Raw genomic sequence first — 18069 nt, forward strand, 5'->3', positions numbered from 1 at the left:
CTAGGCCGAGGAAGAAGTGCCACTTGTTAGAGGTGTGTACGTCGTAGCGGAGCGGGTAGAGAGGGCATCCCTTTAACCCATTTAGCCACTGAGTGGCGCGCTACGAGCTTGTAGGTCTGCTACTTTTTTGAAAAACCGAAGAACGACTGACATAGAAACATAGCTTTTTCAGAAAACTGTCATTTTTAGAATCTGATCTCAGGTCAGGAAACCTTTTTGATTTCCTCCCACTTCCAGCTCTCTCTCCCCCCATCCTAGTCCCTAATGATGTTCTTTGCTCTGCCCGCCAGGTGGTGCGTCTGTGCCAGAACCCCAAGCTGGCGCTGAAGAACAGTCCGCCGTACATCCTGGACCTGCTGCCGGACACCTACCAGCACCTCCGCACCATCCTGTCCCGCTACGAGGGCAAGATGGAGACGCTGGGGGACAACGAGTACTTCCGCGTCTTCATGGAGAACCTGACCAAGAAGACCAAGCAGACCATCAGCCTCTTCAAGGAGGGCAAGGAACGCATGTACGAGGAGAACTCGCAGCCCAGGTGCGTAACCTGGGGGGGTGTCTGTTTGTGCGTGTGTATATATGGTATTATTTAGGAAAGTGAATAACGGCATGTATTTCCATAATGAAATTGTCTGCAGCTAAACGGTACTGGTTTACCAGCCGTTTATTTCATTTATTCAATTGTTTTCAGAATCGGAGGATTATAGTGGATCTGAGATCAGTGGTTCTATAACCAATCCGTTTCGACCGTAAAGGTTGATGGGACTGTGAATGGGATGATACAATATGGAAACATTGCTTTTTAGTTTCTCTAGAGATTTAAAGATAACAACGTTTCTTCTGTAGTTACGGCAAATGTATCATCTACTGCTTTCCATCTCTTGATCAGAAGTCAGTGTGTGACAACCCTCCCTGCTTTTTTTAAATGAGTGTGTCACGTTACACACAGGTTCAGACATATCGGGCTGAGAGCAGCAGCAAGGTGTTGTGTGTTGTGGTTTGGAACATGTGAGAGAGCGTCTGTGGTCTGTATGGCGTTTCATACTGACGTCTGTCACCTCCTTTCTGCATGCCTACCCGTCATTTACCCTCTCTGTGCGACGTCTCTGGCTTTGTCTCGCCAGCCTCTCTGTAACGCCTTGACGTAGATCTCCTCTCTCCTTTGTGTCTTCGCTGGCTTTTTGTCTCTCTCTTACGACCCCCTGCCGCGCTGTCCCTCTTCTCGTTTTTCCTCTACCTCCTTGTCTATATGGTTCTCTAGACGGAGGTGCATGTCTAGACGACAGCCGTAAATAAACGTGCATCCGTTTTTTTTTTTCGGTCTTGATGTGCCACTGTCAGAAACTCTCAGAGGGAACTTGAGGAATGAAGAAGTTTAGCTCTTGTTTTCCACGTTTGCGGGAGGAATTCCTGATGCCACTCACTCATGTTCTTTATCATTATATACAGTATATACTGTATATATATAATTTATTTAGATTTTTATTAATTTGTTTATTATTTAGCAAAGATCAAGTTAACTATGGAATCGTGCATTTCCCGTCAGTGTGTGTGTGTGTGTGTGTGTGTGTTGGTTGGTTGGTCGGGGTGAGAGAGAACATGACATCACGTGACATCATCAGGGATTGAGAACGTGACATCATCAGGGATGGAGATCCCTGATGTCATCAATATTAAGCCTATATATGGCGATCCCTGATGTCATCAATATTGGCCAGCAACTCTACATCTGACCTCAAACCCTTAGATCGGCAAGTCACTATCGAGGCCTGTTTGCCAATTTTCATTGCAGCTCAAAAAGGTTCAGAACACACAGAGAAAACCACAGAAAATCCACTGAATGTTCAAAGTTCCGGTTGTTAAAGGGAAAATCACATTGATCAGTCACAGTGGAAGTAATTACAATTCATATATTATACAGTAGACCTATTAAACTCATGGCCTATGTGTTTCTGCTTGGCATCCATAGAAACCTGTATGACTACGAACCCTAAGAATAAGCATGCTTGCTCCCATAGTAACAGGGACAGATGTTACAATATAAGGTTACTCAAAGAGGGGGAGGAAAGAAACAATTCAATGTTTACTAGCAATCGCCACACGGATTGGAGATTGTGTCATGGAACCCCCACCTCCTTTTCTTTTCTTACATTCTTACATACACAAGGAACACGTTAATCCAACCAGTTCCTTTTCCCCTCCATCAGGCGCCCCGGCTGGCCAGGGGGAGGCAGTTTAGAGACCAGGACTAGTACTGCATGTTTTTTGTGAGGGTACCTACTACCTACCCTAGGGAACATGGGGAGAATAATATGCAAACTCCACACAGAAAGGCCCTTTCGCCAACCCCACCTAGGCCGGGTATGGGCGCTGATGACGCAGAGGAGAGAACGCATTCACAGCGATCCCCAGCGGGAATCGAACCCAGGACCTTCTAGCTGTGAGGCGACAGCACTACCGACTGTGCCACCATGTCCCCCTCCTTAAATTGGTCAGAGGGAATGCTTCTTTTTTTTTGGTAGTTCAGGAAAAGGTTCATGTTCTTTATTTGACAAAAATGTGTTAATTTGACAGCTCAAGACTTTGACAAGAAACATTAACAAAATTCCCTGTTATTGTATGGATTTTTGACCGGGGGCCGCTAGTTGAACATCACTGCTAGATGAAGTGTATCCTCACCCAGTGCTGTTAGTCGTGTTGTTTTCGTGTGACTCACCACCAGATAACCGTGGGAGGCGAGTGTGGTTTAGAAGAGATGGGTAGAAATTGTTGTTGCCATGCTGATCAGGTGTCAGGGGTTGGGGGGGTAAATAGCAGGAAGTCAAGAAAAATATACTTTCACGCCAATTCAGTTGAGGTGGGGGGGGGGGGGCAGATGGGAGTGAAATATCATCGCCAATTACACCCACTAGACAAAGCTATTAGAAACACTTAACTCTTCTGCTCTGTGAAAAGTTGCTGCGGGGTCGTTCAGGTGTTTGAGAAGCAGCCTTGAGAATGAGAACGGCCTCAAGGTCAGATCAGCTTTTAATTCTTGATCATCTGAGAAAAAGTCGGCAGGGTACATGACCGAGCGACGCCTAGGGTTTCATGCCCCTTAAACCACACCAATGATAAGCCATGCAGCGAGGAGTTGCGACTAGTTGCGTTGCGACTAGTTGCATTGGTGTGGCCGCGTGTTGTGTGCTATTTTTGGCTTTTCTTGAACTGTTTCTGGACAATCTGTGAATATTTTTGCCTATAATGACATGCCCAAAGAGACCCCCTGCAGGTTAAAAGTGTTTAACTACCGGTGAGGTGACCTTGATCAAGGACAAATCCTCCCAGTGGGGTTGCTCTCATTGGCCCTCTAGTAGAACGCTATAGTGGAACTTGACAGCTGGCTCCCAGGTGTTGGACTATCAACATGATGGAGCGCAGCACTGCAAGAGAGCATGCACGCTCAGATAGATGAAGGTAGAGAACTACTGACTGAATGAAGAGGAGACTTGGAACATGAATGTACAGAAGGTAGAGAACTACTGACTGAATGAAGAGGAGACTTGGAACATGAATGTACAGAAGGTAGAGAACTACTGACTGAATGAAGAGGAGACTTGGAACATGAATGTACAGAAAATAGAGAACTACTGACTGAATGAAGAGGAGACTTGGAACATGAATGTACAGAAGGTAGAGAACTACTGACTGAATGAAGAGGAGACTTGGAACATGAATGTACAGAAGGTAGAGAACTACTGACTGAATGAAGAGGAGACTTGGAACATGAATGTACAGAAGGTAGAGAACTACTGACTGAATGAAGAGGAGACTTGGAACATGAATGTACAGAAGGTAGAGAACTACTGACTGAATGAAGAGGAGACTTGGAACATGAATGTACAGAACATCACTGACAACTAGGGATGTCCCGATGCAACCACACCAAGGAACAGCAATGTCTGTGACTATGTTACTATGTTACAATGTTTAGAGTACCAGTAGGGGCAAAAGTGGCGCTGTTGTGCCAGAAACGGAGAGAGAGAGATAGTGCTGCACTGTTGCCTGCTAATGAGAGAGAGAGAGGTGGGCAGGGGGAGAGGGGAGTTGCACCACTCAGTTCACACAGGTGTGATTTTTTTTTGTTTTCAATCCGATCCCGATACCACAATTTCTGTGTTAGCCGATACCGATAACGATATTATCACTAGAGAATATTATTTATATACTTATTTTGAAGTCCACTGACGGGAATTGCGTTCATAGCCATCTGGCTACAGTCTATATCTTGTGTTGTGTTTATCGCAGGCTCCTCATATTCTACTCCAACGTATAAGAACTTGTTTGCTAACGGCAAAGTAAGAATGACGAAGAGTTGTCTGCTCTTGAATCGATTAGGCTAGCCTATTCTGCTGTTAACTTGCTATGCTGTTTTAGTAAAACCTTTCTCCAGCCATGAGAAGGAAAGAAACGCACTCAGTCATAGATGGGGTCAATGCAGCCTCTGTTTCCATGCCAGGTTGTCACGTCTGTCTACTCTGCTGCATTATCCAGGGAGCCAGTCACCCACAATTTGAGAGGACCTGTGATGTCATGACATACTTTTTATTTGTGTTTTTGAGGGGCGCTATATACAGGTTTAATGTTTGTTTTTAGTACAATGTTTGTTTTAAAAATGCCATTGACAATGAAGGGAAAATGTACGTTATATTGTCCCTCATTACGTCATATGGTCTCTTTATTGTTAATGGCATTTAATGTTTGTCTTGGCACCGTTTGTTTTACATCACCATTGCACCACCTAATCAACATGAGTTAGACTTTAATATATTAGCGCCCTTCACTTCACACGGGTGTGATTTATTTTTTCTATTCATTTGGTCATTAAGGTCCACAGAATGAGAGCCCTGCTCTGCTGGAAACATCGCGAAAAAAAAGTGATGGACATTTTTGTGTACCATACCATACCATACCATAGACAACCAGTATATCATCATGCTTTAAGTAGCATGTGACATGTCAAACTAGGGGGTTTTCATGATTCTGAAGTCTGAACCCATTCCAAGCATTAGTTTTGCACGAAAAACACTCCTTGGTCTAAAAACGGCCATAGCCGTCATCACAGTGGCTATATGGCCAAATGTAGGCCCAGGAGAGCAAACCTCTCACTCTGTGGACCTTAATGACCAAGTGAATAGAAAAAAACGCATAAAAAGTATGTCATGACATCACAGGTTAATCTCTATTCCTTTAGCTTTTGGGCCTGTGGCTCCCCGGCTATATGTTCTTCGTGGGTTAATGATCCACCATGACAAGGTGGTAGGAGGTGAACGTCAAGCTATGACAGGCCTCACTGCGGACGGACAACGTTGGCGTGGCTGGCTCGGCGGTACAGAGGTCTGCTCTTGCTTTAACCATGACATGCACCCTAGCGCCACTATTCTGAGGTGAACATTCTGCGGACAAAAGCCTATTTCCCATACAAGCTTTGCGAGTGTGACGTGTCTTTTGAGCTTGTAGATCGGCTATTTTCAGTGAACAGATTTGGTGTAGAGGGAAGAAAGATGATGGAGTAATGGAGCACTGGCAGACCCTGTTCAACTAAAGAGGCTTCATGTGCAACCTTTTTGGACCTGGACATGAATGGATCCATTCTGGACAAAGCTTGTACCTTACTATTCTTGATAATTGCTGAACCAAGTTAACCAACCATATTTGTCAGAATTTGTAACCCTCAAAAGTGACTTTCTTTTTTAAAATCTTAGTATGGTCAGTGGATTAATCTCATTTCCCCAACCCAGAGTACTGGAAGGTGTTTTTCTTTTTGTTTTTTTTAGCGCTAGCCCCTCCTTTACAGCTTTTGTCCCCACATGTCTCATATTTGCCATCGACAATGAAAGGAGAAAGTAGGGCATATGTGCCTCAAATATGACATACATGTGTGGCAATACAAACATTGAATGCCATTGAAAAGGAAGGGAAAATGTATGTCATATGTAGACGAGCAAATCGTCTCTTTATTGTTAATGGCCTTTAATGTTTGTGTTTGCACCGTTTGTTTTACATCACCATTACATCACCTAATCAACATGAGTTAGACTTTAATATATCAGCGCCCCTCACTTCACACGGGTGTGATATTTTCTTTTAAATGCATCCTCATGCTATAGCTCAGTTCCTCAGAGAGGCTGCTGTTCTCTGTCATCTGCTGTGGCAATAATGCGAGCCAAGAGGAAGCCAGCGTCGCTGTCCTTCCTCCTAGTTTAATTATCATGGGGGGGGGGCAATTCTCTGTGAAATTAATTTCTGCCATCACTTCATTACAACCATGCGGACTGTGGCGGAAGACATTCCTGGTTATTGTAGTAGAGGAAGCACGGACGCACGCACACACACAGCGGCCAAGCGTCGCACACAAAGACGACTATTGTGTGTCTCTGGAGAAGGCTGTGGCACTAATATAACCAACGAGTATCAGCCCACCGTTGAACACTAGTAGAGCCACTGGCAGAGTGGTCGCAGTGAAACTACAGAGTCTGTTTGACTATCTATAATTGCACATGTCATGGCACTGGTCTACTGTATATAGTACTGTACATGATGACAGTGGCTCTACATCACGCTGGCTCCAACAGTGAAGTTCACTCTTCTGTGAAGTCTGTTCATTTATAGGTCACTCCTTCCTTGACTCGCTCTCCACCTGGCGTCCCTATTTTGGGGCATGTCATTACAGGCGAAAATTATCCAATTAAAAAAAAAGCGAAAAATATATACGCTCATTATTTTCGTCACCCATTGTATGGTGTAATCATAAAATCACACTTGTGTGCTGTGAAGTGAGGGGCACTCTTATCATCATCAACATACATCATCACATTCTGTGCTTAGCCAATAACATCATCACATTCTGTGGTACAACCACACAAAGCTGTGCATTGGAGGGGCTAGCGCCCCTCAAAAATATCGCTGAGGTTGTTGACTCCCTTTTAAAAGGCTGGGTCCACTAATGGCGTGGACCCAACGTGGATCTTGGACTTCATTTGGCCACTCTAGGACGTATCTATAATGTTTGACTCCATATTTGGGCAAGATTTCAGATTCAGACCACCGTTCATTTCCTTAAGATGACTTTGCTCTGAGGTCTACAGTAGGACGATTTTTTTTTTTTTGCACTGACTTCCATCCATTATAAAATGCGAAAAATAATTGCATAAAAGTTAAATAACATAAAAGCAATAGTGCCAGGCAGGCAGACAAGACCCTTTGGACCCAGCCTGTACATGTCCTTTTTTCGAGAAGTAGTTTTATGCAGCGAGCATTGGTGCAGTAAGTTCAGTGATATTTGATAGGTATTGACAAAGTGCTGAATGCTGATGAATGGGACTCCACAACGGCTTCTGTATGCATAGCTGCTGCTCTGGGGCCACGCTGAAGGCTCCCAGTGTGTCGGTGTGGGCGGATATGCTATGTCCTGGTGCCCTCCACATTTCTCCCACAATGGAGTCCCCAGAGATCCTACAGTCTCCATTTATCTAAAATAAAAATAAAGTCACACTGCATGTGAAGTGAAGGGCGCCTGGTAATGTTTTTTGGTTAAGTGCTTTAACCCATTCTGTACGGGAACCCCTTTTGCTGTTCTAACTAGTGGTGCACGATATTGATTTTTTGAAACCGATACCGATATCGAGAACTTCTTGCTTCTCAAGACCGATACCGATACGATAACCGATAATAAAAATATATAGACATGAATAAAAAATACATACTAGTGAGTAACGGTACATGTAACACAGCTTTGACCTAAGCAATTACAGTATAGTAGGCTATATCAGTGGTTCCCAAAGTGGGGTTCGGGGACCCCCAGGGGTACCTGAGGGAGTTCCAGGGGGTCCCCAGCTAAATTATATAGTTAGGAACCAAATGGACCCTTATGGGTCTGTAACTCTGAGTGTACAAATGGAACATTTCCAGTTGTATACTCTCAGAGTAAAAATAACATTGATTTTACAATATAAATTGGGAGTCCCAGAGCAAATTGTGATTGGCCAGATGACGTATGATGATAAGAGTGCCCCTCACTTCACACAGGTGTGAATTTTTTTAAATGAATAAAAACAACAATATAATGTCTGTGAATGTCTGTGTGTGTCCGGTCAGTTGGCCTCAAAACTTTTCCATGTCAAGGAGCAAGGACCCCAAATTGTTAGCCCACAGACACCCATTTGAAAATATATGCCAGGGCTCTAGCAGTGATTCTCATCATTTTTATTTCAAGGACACCCAGTTTGACATGCATTAGGCTACTGACCCCCCATTTAATGCCATTTACATAAGGGACCTCAATTTATAATTTTTTATTTATATCGTAAAATCAATGTCAACTCTGAGAGGGTACAAATGGAACCAAATGGACCTGTAAGGGTCAATTTCGTTCCATTTGTAAACTCTGACTCCCCGGATCCCACTTTGAGAACCACTATTGTCTGTGTGTGTGTGCACAAACACAAATACAACACTATCCAAGTTCCAGTGATAGACGTTGTTGTTAGCATATAAGTCATTAGCATGGTCTGTAGCATCATGTAGCCAAACAGCTACTACTTCTACATTTCTCAACCAAAACGGTCGCGTCGCGTTTCACAATGCTACACAACTGGAGCAAATTAATAAACTACAACCGGTAACGAGTGACACGCATTCAACAGCGCGATGAATGAACGAGCACCAATACGCGCTCGTCAGCTGCTGTCACCGTTCGTATGAATGCGAGTCAGTGAGTGAAATGAGAGAGGGGAGATAGAGAGGAGAAGCAGGCGGGGCTATTAGCCTGCTATGGAACTACACACTGCAACAGACAGAGTGGAGAAGCGTCTCTCTCTCGCTCGTCTCAGCCGTTCCTCCGGAGAGATTGGCGACTCGGGGAGCGTTTGGGCGCACCACAGAAATGATTGGTAGTCCCATAGTTGCTACCAACTATATTTTTATGTCTCACAGATAAAATTTCAGGCGCATTTGCGTCCAAAATGATCGCAATTTCGAGCCCATATAAAGTATATTATCGGCGCTATTATAACGTTATCGAATTTATCGGGATGACGTCATAATTGCTAATATCGGGTCGCAATTTATCGGGACGATAATTATCGTGCATCAATAAGCATTATGTTATACTTTAGCTATTTAAAAATCGTAAAAATGCGGCACAAATCTTTGAATATATGTTCTTTCAGAGCAAACTTTTTTTAATTTCGACGTTAGGCCTAAATGGGTTAAAACAAACACTAAAAGTCCATAGACATGGCTGCCGCAAGACGTCATGTGTAGTGCTCTAAATAAACAAAAGTCCATAGACATTATGACATAATTCCGAAAGACAGACGTTGTTGGAGGGATAAACATCACCCCCCCCTCACTGTAGAGCTTGCACACATTCCTCTTGACGGTAACACTGTGACACATTTGCTTCCGACGAGATCAAATGAAAGCCAAGTTTCATGCGGCAGTACTGTGTATACAGGCTTGTTCTCGGTCGTTAGTTCAGTGCACTGAATGACATGTCTCTTGATTGTGGTTAAACCCTATCCTATCTTTCAAAACCCAATATGCGTTATGACCGGCTTCCTTCAGTGTTCTATTTTGGTCCACTCCTTTTTCTCTGCTTTACACCTGACCAAATCTATACGAGCTCACTGCAGCTGTGAGCTTGTACATTGGCTTTTTTTGCAGAATGTTAACACCCACCCGCCGCCAGAATAGGGTGTTATACGCTATGATGAGGTAACAGTGGTTTTATGCGCTGATTTGAGCACAGGCACAAGTGATGGTAGTTTACTGTAGATGAGAGAGATAATGAAAGGGTGAGAGAGAGAGTGGGGATGGAGGAGTGAGAAAGTGGGGATGGAAGAGCATGGGAGACTAGAGCGGGGATTGAAGAGTGAGGGAGAACGGGGATGAAAGGGGATGAAGGAGTGAGGCTTACATAGACGAGACGCAAAGAGGCCTTATGATTAACAATCCATCACAATGAACAGAACACAGCAAACCCAGCGACTTCCTGCCTGCCAGTGCCACTCACTTCCTCTTCTTGTTTCACATTGTGTACAACGGAGACATTTACTACTTCCCTTTGAGCATGAGAGAGAGAGACTGTGTGAGAAACGGTGTGTCAATTCCCAGCTACAGTATTAACTATTGCAGCTGTAAAGTTTGGGTACATTTGTGAATTTAAATTTGGCCACAACAATGGCTCCTGGGTAGAGCCATTGTTGAGCCAGAGGAGGAATTTTTCCGAATTTCCCCCCAAAACCGGGAGGTATAATGTTCCATTACTACCTCGTCTGATGTCTCTTTTGAGGCGTTAATATTCAAGTCAGAAATTAGGACAGAATATTGCCGTTCTAATCAAAACCATGGACAGCGCCGTAGATTCAGAGATAAGTTTTGTTGTCCCGTAAACAAGGAAGTGATAAACAACACTGATACAGGGCTGGACCACACATGGGCATATGACATTCTTGGTAAAAAAAAAAATCCCAGATTGTATTAATATCCCCTGACTATTGGCCTGCTTTTGAACAACTCTGTTGGTCTGAGATGGCCACGCCGTTCCTCCATCTTGTCGGTTAATTTCATTGGGAAAAAAGGTTGTCTTATATTCGACAAAGTACGGTGCACTGACTGTGGCCTGTGGTTAGCAGTGTTAGCTGTGTTTTCTGTGGGCATACAATCTGTAAGTAATTAATCCAGAAGTAAGTAATCCATAATCCCATTTTTAGGAATACATTTTAGTTATCAAGGTAGATAGGAAATGCAGACCAAAGCCGGATTTAAACTTGAGTTGTGCGCCAGTGTCGCCCACCGAAATGATCTACAAAATCTACAAACTCAAAAACTCAAATTCCAGATCTCGAGTTTGAAGATCTGCTATTTTCAGTGGGCGACACCGTGTGCCATGCAATGGCAACTCAAGTTTAATGGGACATACCGGTAACCGCTCTCCACTGTAGGGTCCATCAGTGTTTTCAGTATTCACTTATAGGGGCCTGCAAGCCCCTCCCTCTATCTGTCCGGATATTGCTTTGACCTTTGGCTGCGAGGGTCCGTTTGATCCTTTGTTCCTGGGATAAGCTGTCGATATATCCTGCTGCTCACAGGAAGAGCTGCGCATCTGGGCTGAAGGGTGATCCATCTGAACCGCATGGGACTCTGTTCAGTCAAAGCCCAGTTCAAAAAGGAAATACGCTGGCCTGTAAGTCAGCAATTCCCAACCACAAGTGACCCTGCAAACATTTGGCAAAACGCTAAGATTTTAATGATACTATTGACATCATCACACCCAGTGTGAAGCGAGCGGTGCCTTTGAATTAAGTTCATTGACCAGAATAACCCTCCCTGCCAGGCTGTTATCATATTTACTTTGATAGTAGTAAAAAATAAAAATGGAGTTGTTTCGATACTGGTATCGGTATCCGATACCGGACCGATACCACCCTCGGGCCGATATCACCCTCTAGTACTCGGTACTCGGAACCGGCCCCGATACCCGAGTACCAAAACATCCGATTGACACTAGGCTGAACGAATGCAACGAGAAAAGTCTGACCCAACACGGCAGCAAATCCCTAAAAACAGCCGATCTACAAGCATAAATGACAACTGTGTAGATCTCAGATCCATCTTCATCTATGAGAAAAATGGGGTAAAATAAGTCGTTACGCAACAAAAATAAAGTATTCGTATCGGTACTCGGTATCGGCGAGTACTAAAAATTAAGTAATTGTACTCTTACTCTGTCTCAAAAAAATGGTATCGGGAGAACTCTAAAATAAATACATAGTTTTAGAGCCCATTGAAAATGCAATGGCGGTCGGCGCTACAGTGAAATGATACAGGAAGAGAGATAGACATTCTACACATTTCTTTAACATGGACGTGGATGGGAGGCTATTTGTGCGACCACGTGGTTTCCTTCTTTCTCGCTTCACTGGGAGAAGAGTAAAATGTCAAGATGAGTGTTGCGTTTGTAATAGAGGTGTGTGTACATTCTCACTCCAGTAGACCCAATTGGCTTGAATCTTAGCTTTCCATATATACTTTGCTGGCAATTGGAGGGCATTGGCACTGCTAGCTCTATTTGATAGTCCATGCAATTGCAGTTCTCTGCAGACCTCGCTCCCTGTAGGGAGCCTGTCATCTTGTTATAGTTATACAATACAAAAAGGCATTCCAACCATGCTTCAGTCATATTAGACCCGAGGTCTTCAGTTCAGACATGGGGGTACCTCACCATCCGTCACGGTGAAAAACGGACCTTCGGCGATAGAGCCTTCTATGTGGCAGCCCCTGCCCTTTGGAACTCTCTCCCCACGGAGATTCGCCAGACAACAATATTGGACTTTTGTCTGCCTTGAAGAGACATTTGTTTACTCAGGCCTTTGGCAATTACTTTGTCTGTTTATTTCTTCCTGTATTGTTAAGCGCCCTTGGGGTTTTTGAAAGGCGCTATATAAATTCAACTTATTATTATTACTAGCCCTTACCTGATATTTTCGTTACGCCCTCCATATTCATATGGTCAATGCCTATGTGAAAAGTGGGAGTGATTGGTGCAGGCAGTAAGGAGCTACGGCGGTGTTTCTGACACACACACACACAGATGATGATGATGATGATGATGATGATGATTATTATAGTATGTTATATATTATAGTATGATTTTCAGCCTTCATGCATTGTCTGCTCTCTACAGCTGCAGATGAAATGTAGACATAAGAGCTCGACTGATATCAGTCTGGCCATTACAGTACTTGACTACGTTTTCCAAATTGATTCGAAAATAGAAACTGCACCTTGTGACAAAAGATATAGGTTACAAACATTGGTAACCAGTGAGCTAGGCCTCTCCAAAATCGTGATCGGCATCAGACCCGGACATCTACTCTAGCATGGGTCGGCCTCTAGTGGTAGATTGTAGAAAATGCTGAGGAAGACCAACAGGTAGAAACACACACACACACACACACACACACACACACACACACACACACACACACACACACACACACACACACATATATATATATATATATATATATATATATATATATATATATATATATATATATATATATAATTATTATTTATTTTTATTCTTGGAAATACATATTTGTACATTAAAAAACGGTGTACATTGGTAACTATAATCTACCTGATTTTGAGGCCTACAAATTCGGGGGGAATTTTCTTCTCATCAACTAGTCAACTAGTACCAGCAAGGTCGACTAGTGGATTTACTAGTCGACTAGTGAACTAGTTGCTTAATGCCCTAGTGTAGACGCTGATCTGCAAGCTGAGTGTAGAGTAGACATTGATCTGCCAGCCAGATGACTCAGCGTCTCTGTTCCTCTGCGAGCTTGACCAATGGCCTGGGCTTCCTCTCTGTGTCTCCTGTCCTGCCTGCAGCCGCTGTCGTAAAGAGAGCTGCTTATACTCCACAAGAGTGCTCTTGTCTCATTCATCTGACTTGCATCACATCCCCCAGGCTAGCTCTTCTATAGCTGCTGTATTGTCAGATTGTGAGATTAGATACCGGTAAGCATGTTCTATAATAGTTATGTAGTAGTTTGTGAAGGTATCGGGAGCTTAGTGCACCAAATCATAAAATTGTGCCACTCTGCGTCTTTTTCTTTTGGTCGTGATGATTCCAGTCATTTCCAGTGAGTCGTTAGACGGCGTCTTTTATATTAGGTTTGTTTCTAGCTGAGAAATTTAAATTGCACGGTTTGTCTCCCCATTTAAAGCATGCAGTGGTTGTAACATGTGCATGTTTTCCATCTGTGGTAGAATTTTGTTAATTCATTCACTTAATAATCAATGCATAAGTGCTCATAGGTGAGTGAACATAATGAAGGCTGGAGGTGGAATGCAAATTTGGTTTTTTGACGTGTTTATTTTGTAGAACACCATTCATTCATACACTTCATGTTAGGCTTAAAACTTGGCCTTGTTTGGAAAACGAGTATTTCCAGAAAAAGAATGCAGGAAAGTACAGGAAAGCCTGCAGTGTTGGAATGGGTTTTCAACAGGTGGTCCATGGACCACTGGTGGCCTGTGAAGGTATTGCACGTGGCCCCTGACCATGCATTTAGTAATGTAGCAAAGTTCAGATTTTGTATCGTCGATGTCCCCTTCCCGCCAATGTTATCAGGTACTGGGAAGTCTGAGGTTAAGTAACTCACCTATGCTTTTTATGGCATAGGCAGCTCCGGCAGGATCCACCGGGAGAAACTATGCACAGCTGCGCAACATGAGACTAATTACTTATATTAGAGAGAGAGAGAGAGAGAGAGAGAGAGAGAGAGAGAACACATGTGTGCGTATGTGTGTCAATTTATCAAAGGCTGAAGACGATCAGAAATCAGCAGAGAGTGAGCAATGTTTGTGCTACTCTATGCCGAATTGAAGTGGACTCTGACCCAGACTTTTTTTTTTTCTCCCTGGAAATAAAAACGTCTGGGTTTCCGAGGCTAAGAAACGCCACAGAAAAGTGCCTTAGAATCTCAAGAAGCGTAAGCGTGCCAGCTTGCCTGATTGAGTCATAATTATTAGGAAATGTGACCATATAATCATGGCATCATGTGTCTGCTCTATGGAGTACTGTATTCAATCTCAATATGTTCTATTCTATTCAAATATATATTGTATTAGCAATTCATTTAAATACTTTCTTACATTTGTTGAAATTCTGTATTTAAACATTTGAATACATTTAACAATGGAATTGTATTTATACTAGACCGGTGCCCGGCTGTAGAGCACCAAGTTGGTAACGGATGGAGATCCATGCCCACCCGGCTATGAAATACCCGTTCCACCCATCTGTCTGTGTGCCCATATGGAGATGTGTATCTCTGTGTCCCTTTATTCGTATATATGGAGCTCTGTGTCAGGCATGCCCAAATCTCAAGTGTGTTGCCTAATCTCAATGTGACGTCATGGAATCCGCAGGTGAGGGGACTTAGACTCATTAGGTGGCAGAGCCTGACCAGAGCCTTTTGTGGTGGTTCTGGACAACCGTGTATCTGACAGATGCAGAGTACAAACTGACCGTGAAAGGTGGAGTGTGTTAAGGTCCGTTCAGAGTTCAGACTTGAATTTAAATATTCGCCTTGCTTCGTCCCGTTTGTGCTGCGCCTGGTCGTTCCGCGTCCGTGCGGGCGCTCACTCAACTTCTCGTCTTTGTATTGACTGAATGTACCTTAAGTATCAGTTATCAACTGGCAGTTGTGGGCAATTCTACATGGGTGGGGATTTATAGCCAAATCAAGGTTATGGGGTTGCCATGGCAATCAGTTGGCCCTGTGTAAATGTGTGGGGAATGTGTGAAGACTGCAGACTGCATGTGAGAAGTGGACTGATAAAATAGCGACCGTAGGTTGCAGTTTACTGTGCAAACCTGCATCTCCCGTCAGTCAGTCTTGTGACGCCTTGTGACACGCTCGTGATCTGACCTCATCAAACCCCTAGATCTCCATATATGGAGCTGGCCTGTTCTGACATCACAATGAAGTTCTGTCATCATAATGATGACTCTGCCTGCCCTGTCCAGAGCCTGGACAGGGCCTTTTGTGCTGGTTCCGGACAACCGGCTATCTGATGGACTCGACACTGGGCACTGCACTTGTGGAATGCGTGTAGCAAATTTGAAGTCGGTGGGGCGAACGGTTCTCGAGTTACGTGGATTACAGACGTACAGTACGTACAGTACTGTACTCTGTACAGTATATATCGGTTGAGAAACAGTGGCAGGCGACGGGCGTATGTTTAGACCATAGCAGGTGTTACGTAAAAGCACTAATCTTAGCCCATATCCCATCCCAACACAACTGTGGTCCCCAGGTTGATTCTTTAGTCAGGGTGGTGGTCCCTGGTTCACAAGCAGTTGAAAGCCTCCTGGTGTATAGTGTTCAAGACAAGTTTGTAACTTTTAAAAACTTTTTAACTCCGTGGACTTACTGTAACTCTAAGCTCCTGGCCAAGGGTACGAATCTCTGCCGTTCACCTGTACTGTAGGTACCATCTCGTGTGAACATACTGTAATGAAAGGTGTGTACTGTACTTACTATGCTATACCGTGCAGTGCAGAAAGCATTCATCATTGCATGGACAATAGAGCACGGCAGCGCATATGGCATCTGCGACCATTGTTTTATTTGTTCGTCCTGTTAAGTCAACACAGTCCGCTGATGGACATCAGCGATCGCGGCGTGACATCTGTCCAAAGCTATTTTACAACTGGTCACACAGGGCTATACCACGTTCTATCCACATCACAATGTGTCATTGTACGGGACAACCTATTTGCAAATGTCACTCGAGGCCCGCTTGCTATTTTGGTTCGCTGAGAGAGCCTTGTGTGTCGGTTGTCCTAAAGCGTGATGACTTCCTATTTTCTATAAACGTAACACGACATCCGTGTGAAACAAAGGTTGGCCTTCTGAGAGACTCAAACCCCTGCTTTGACTATCTGGACTGCTGCATCTTATCAATGGTGCTATTGTATATAACACAGCATGAGATATATGCAGTTATAGTCCTGCACATTACTGGAGCATAAGGATATACCAAGGCATATGTACTTTAGCCCGTAGCACTTCCCAAGCCTTGACGACATTGCAGGGTTATGCAAAGGCTAAAATGTAATTTAGATGGCATGTTATGCAGACACATGCCAGGTCCTATGTAGACCTGGCATCCAGTAGGCGTGGGCGATATGGAAAATCACATCACAATATTTCTTCAAGCATTATCACAATACACTATGTTTCCATGCGGTTTTTATGGTTATTTTTGAAGTTACTTAACAGTACAACCACCTACAAGGTAACAAACTAAATGAAAAAGGAGAAATGGACCATTTTGACCAAAATACTAATTATTTTTGTCATGATCAGACTTTGAAGATGTGGGGGTGCCATACCTGTGGTTGCTTTGAAGGCCAGCATCAGAGTTTTGTACTCTGTGCGGGGCAGCGACCGGGAGCCAATGGAGGGAGCGGAGAAAGGGTGGGAGATATTTTGTCTGGTTGAAGACCAAGCGAGCTACGGCATTCTGGATCATTTGGAGAGTGTGCATGCCGGTAGGCCAGTAAGGAGAGAGTTAAAATGTTTTATATACACAGTATGACGTATGCCGGTGATTGTAGATTGTCTAGCAGTTAGACAATCTACTCACAACGTGTCTCACAGTGACACGTAGAGAGAGCTTGTAGATCGACTATTGTCGGCGTGTGACAGTGTCACGCTTAAGCGGTACAGTAGGGACCGTTTGCATAAGGCTCGTCATGGCCAGCTTTATCGGTTACCGCTGAGCTATGTTTAGCTCTCTGCTACTCCCACTCAACCTTTTTACGATTGTTGTGATAAGTGAAGTGAAGTACTGCTATGATTATTCCCCGTGACATTATGAGAGGGGGCGGGGGGCTTGTCGTGCGTTGACAATATTCCACCAATCATATTAAACTGCAGCTCAGTGCTGTACCTAGTTTGGAGAAAAAATAAAATAGTGAAATCCTCCGAGACCTACTCGTATTCACTGTGACAAGACTAGCATTCATGCACAGTAGTATGTGAATATTAAACCGTAAACACGTTGCTCTCAAACACACACACACACACACACACACACACTCACACTCACACTCACACTCACACTCACACTCACACTCACACTCACACACCCACACCCTGCTGTAGAATGAATCCTGGTCATAATTGCTTTCAATTAGATTTAGGAGCGGCAGTGGCTCAATGGTAGATTGGCTGGAAGAGCAGCCGGATGGGAACCGTGAGGTTCCCAGTTCGTTGGTTCACCAGTTGGTGTCAAAGGCCTTGAGCAGAACCCCTTTTGCTCCTGATGTGCAGGTTGGTTTCCTCCACCATCGGTGTGTGAATGGGTGAATGTAATGCACAAGTAATTAAACTAAAGCGCCTTGGAAGGTGCTGTATACAATGAAATGCACAATTTACCATTTTATTTACTCTGGCCTCATAATACACTGATAGACCTAAGGTGAATTAAGGCTATATTACT

At 43.8% G+C, this 18069-nt stretch overlaps 1 protein-coding gene across 1 annotated transcript in view; it reads left to right on the forward strand.

Moving 5' to 3' along the window:
* The window catches only part of cbl (Cbl proto-oncogene, E3 ubiquitin protein ligase), a 68046-nt gene that overhangs the window by 11476 nt on the left and 38501 nt on the right, over positions 1-18069 (forward strand). Inside the window, exon 2 of the mRNA XM_080772614.1 lies at positions 291-538. Within this exon, the coding sequence (XP_080628740.1) occupies positions 291-538 (248 nt within the window). The remainder of the gene's footprint in view (positions 1-290; positions 539-18069) is intronic.

Source organism: Protomyctophum bolini (assembly GCF_963924005.1).
Source record: "Protomyctophum bolini genome assembly, chromosome: 9".
Lineage (NCBI taxonomy): Eukaryota > Metazoa > Chordata > Actinopteri > Myctophiformes > Myctophidae > Protomyctophum > Protomyctophum bolini.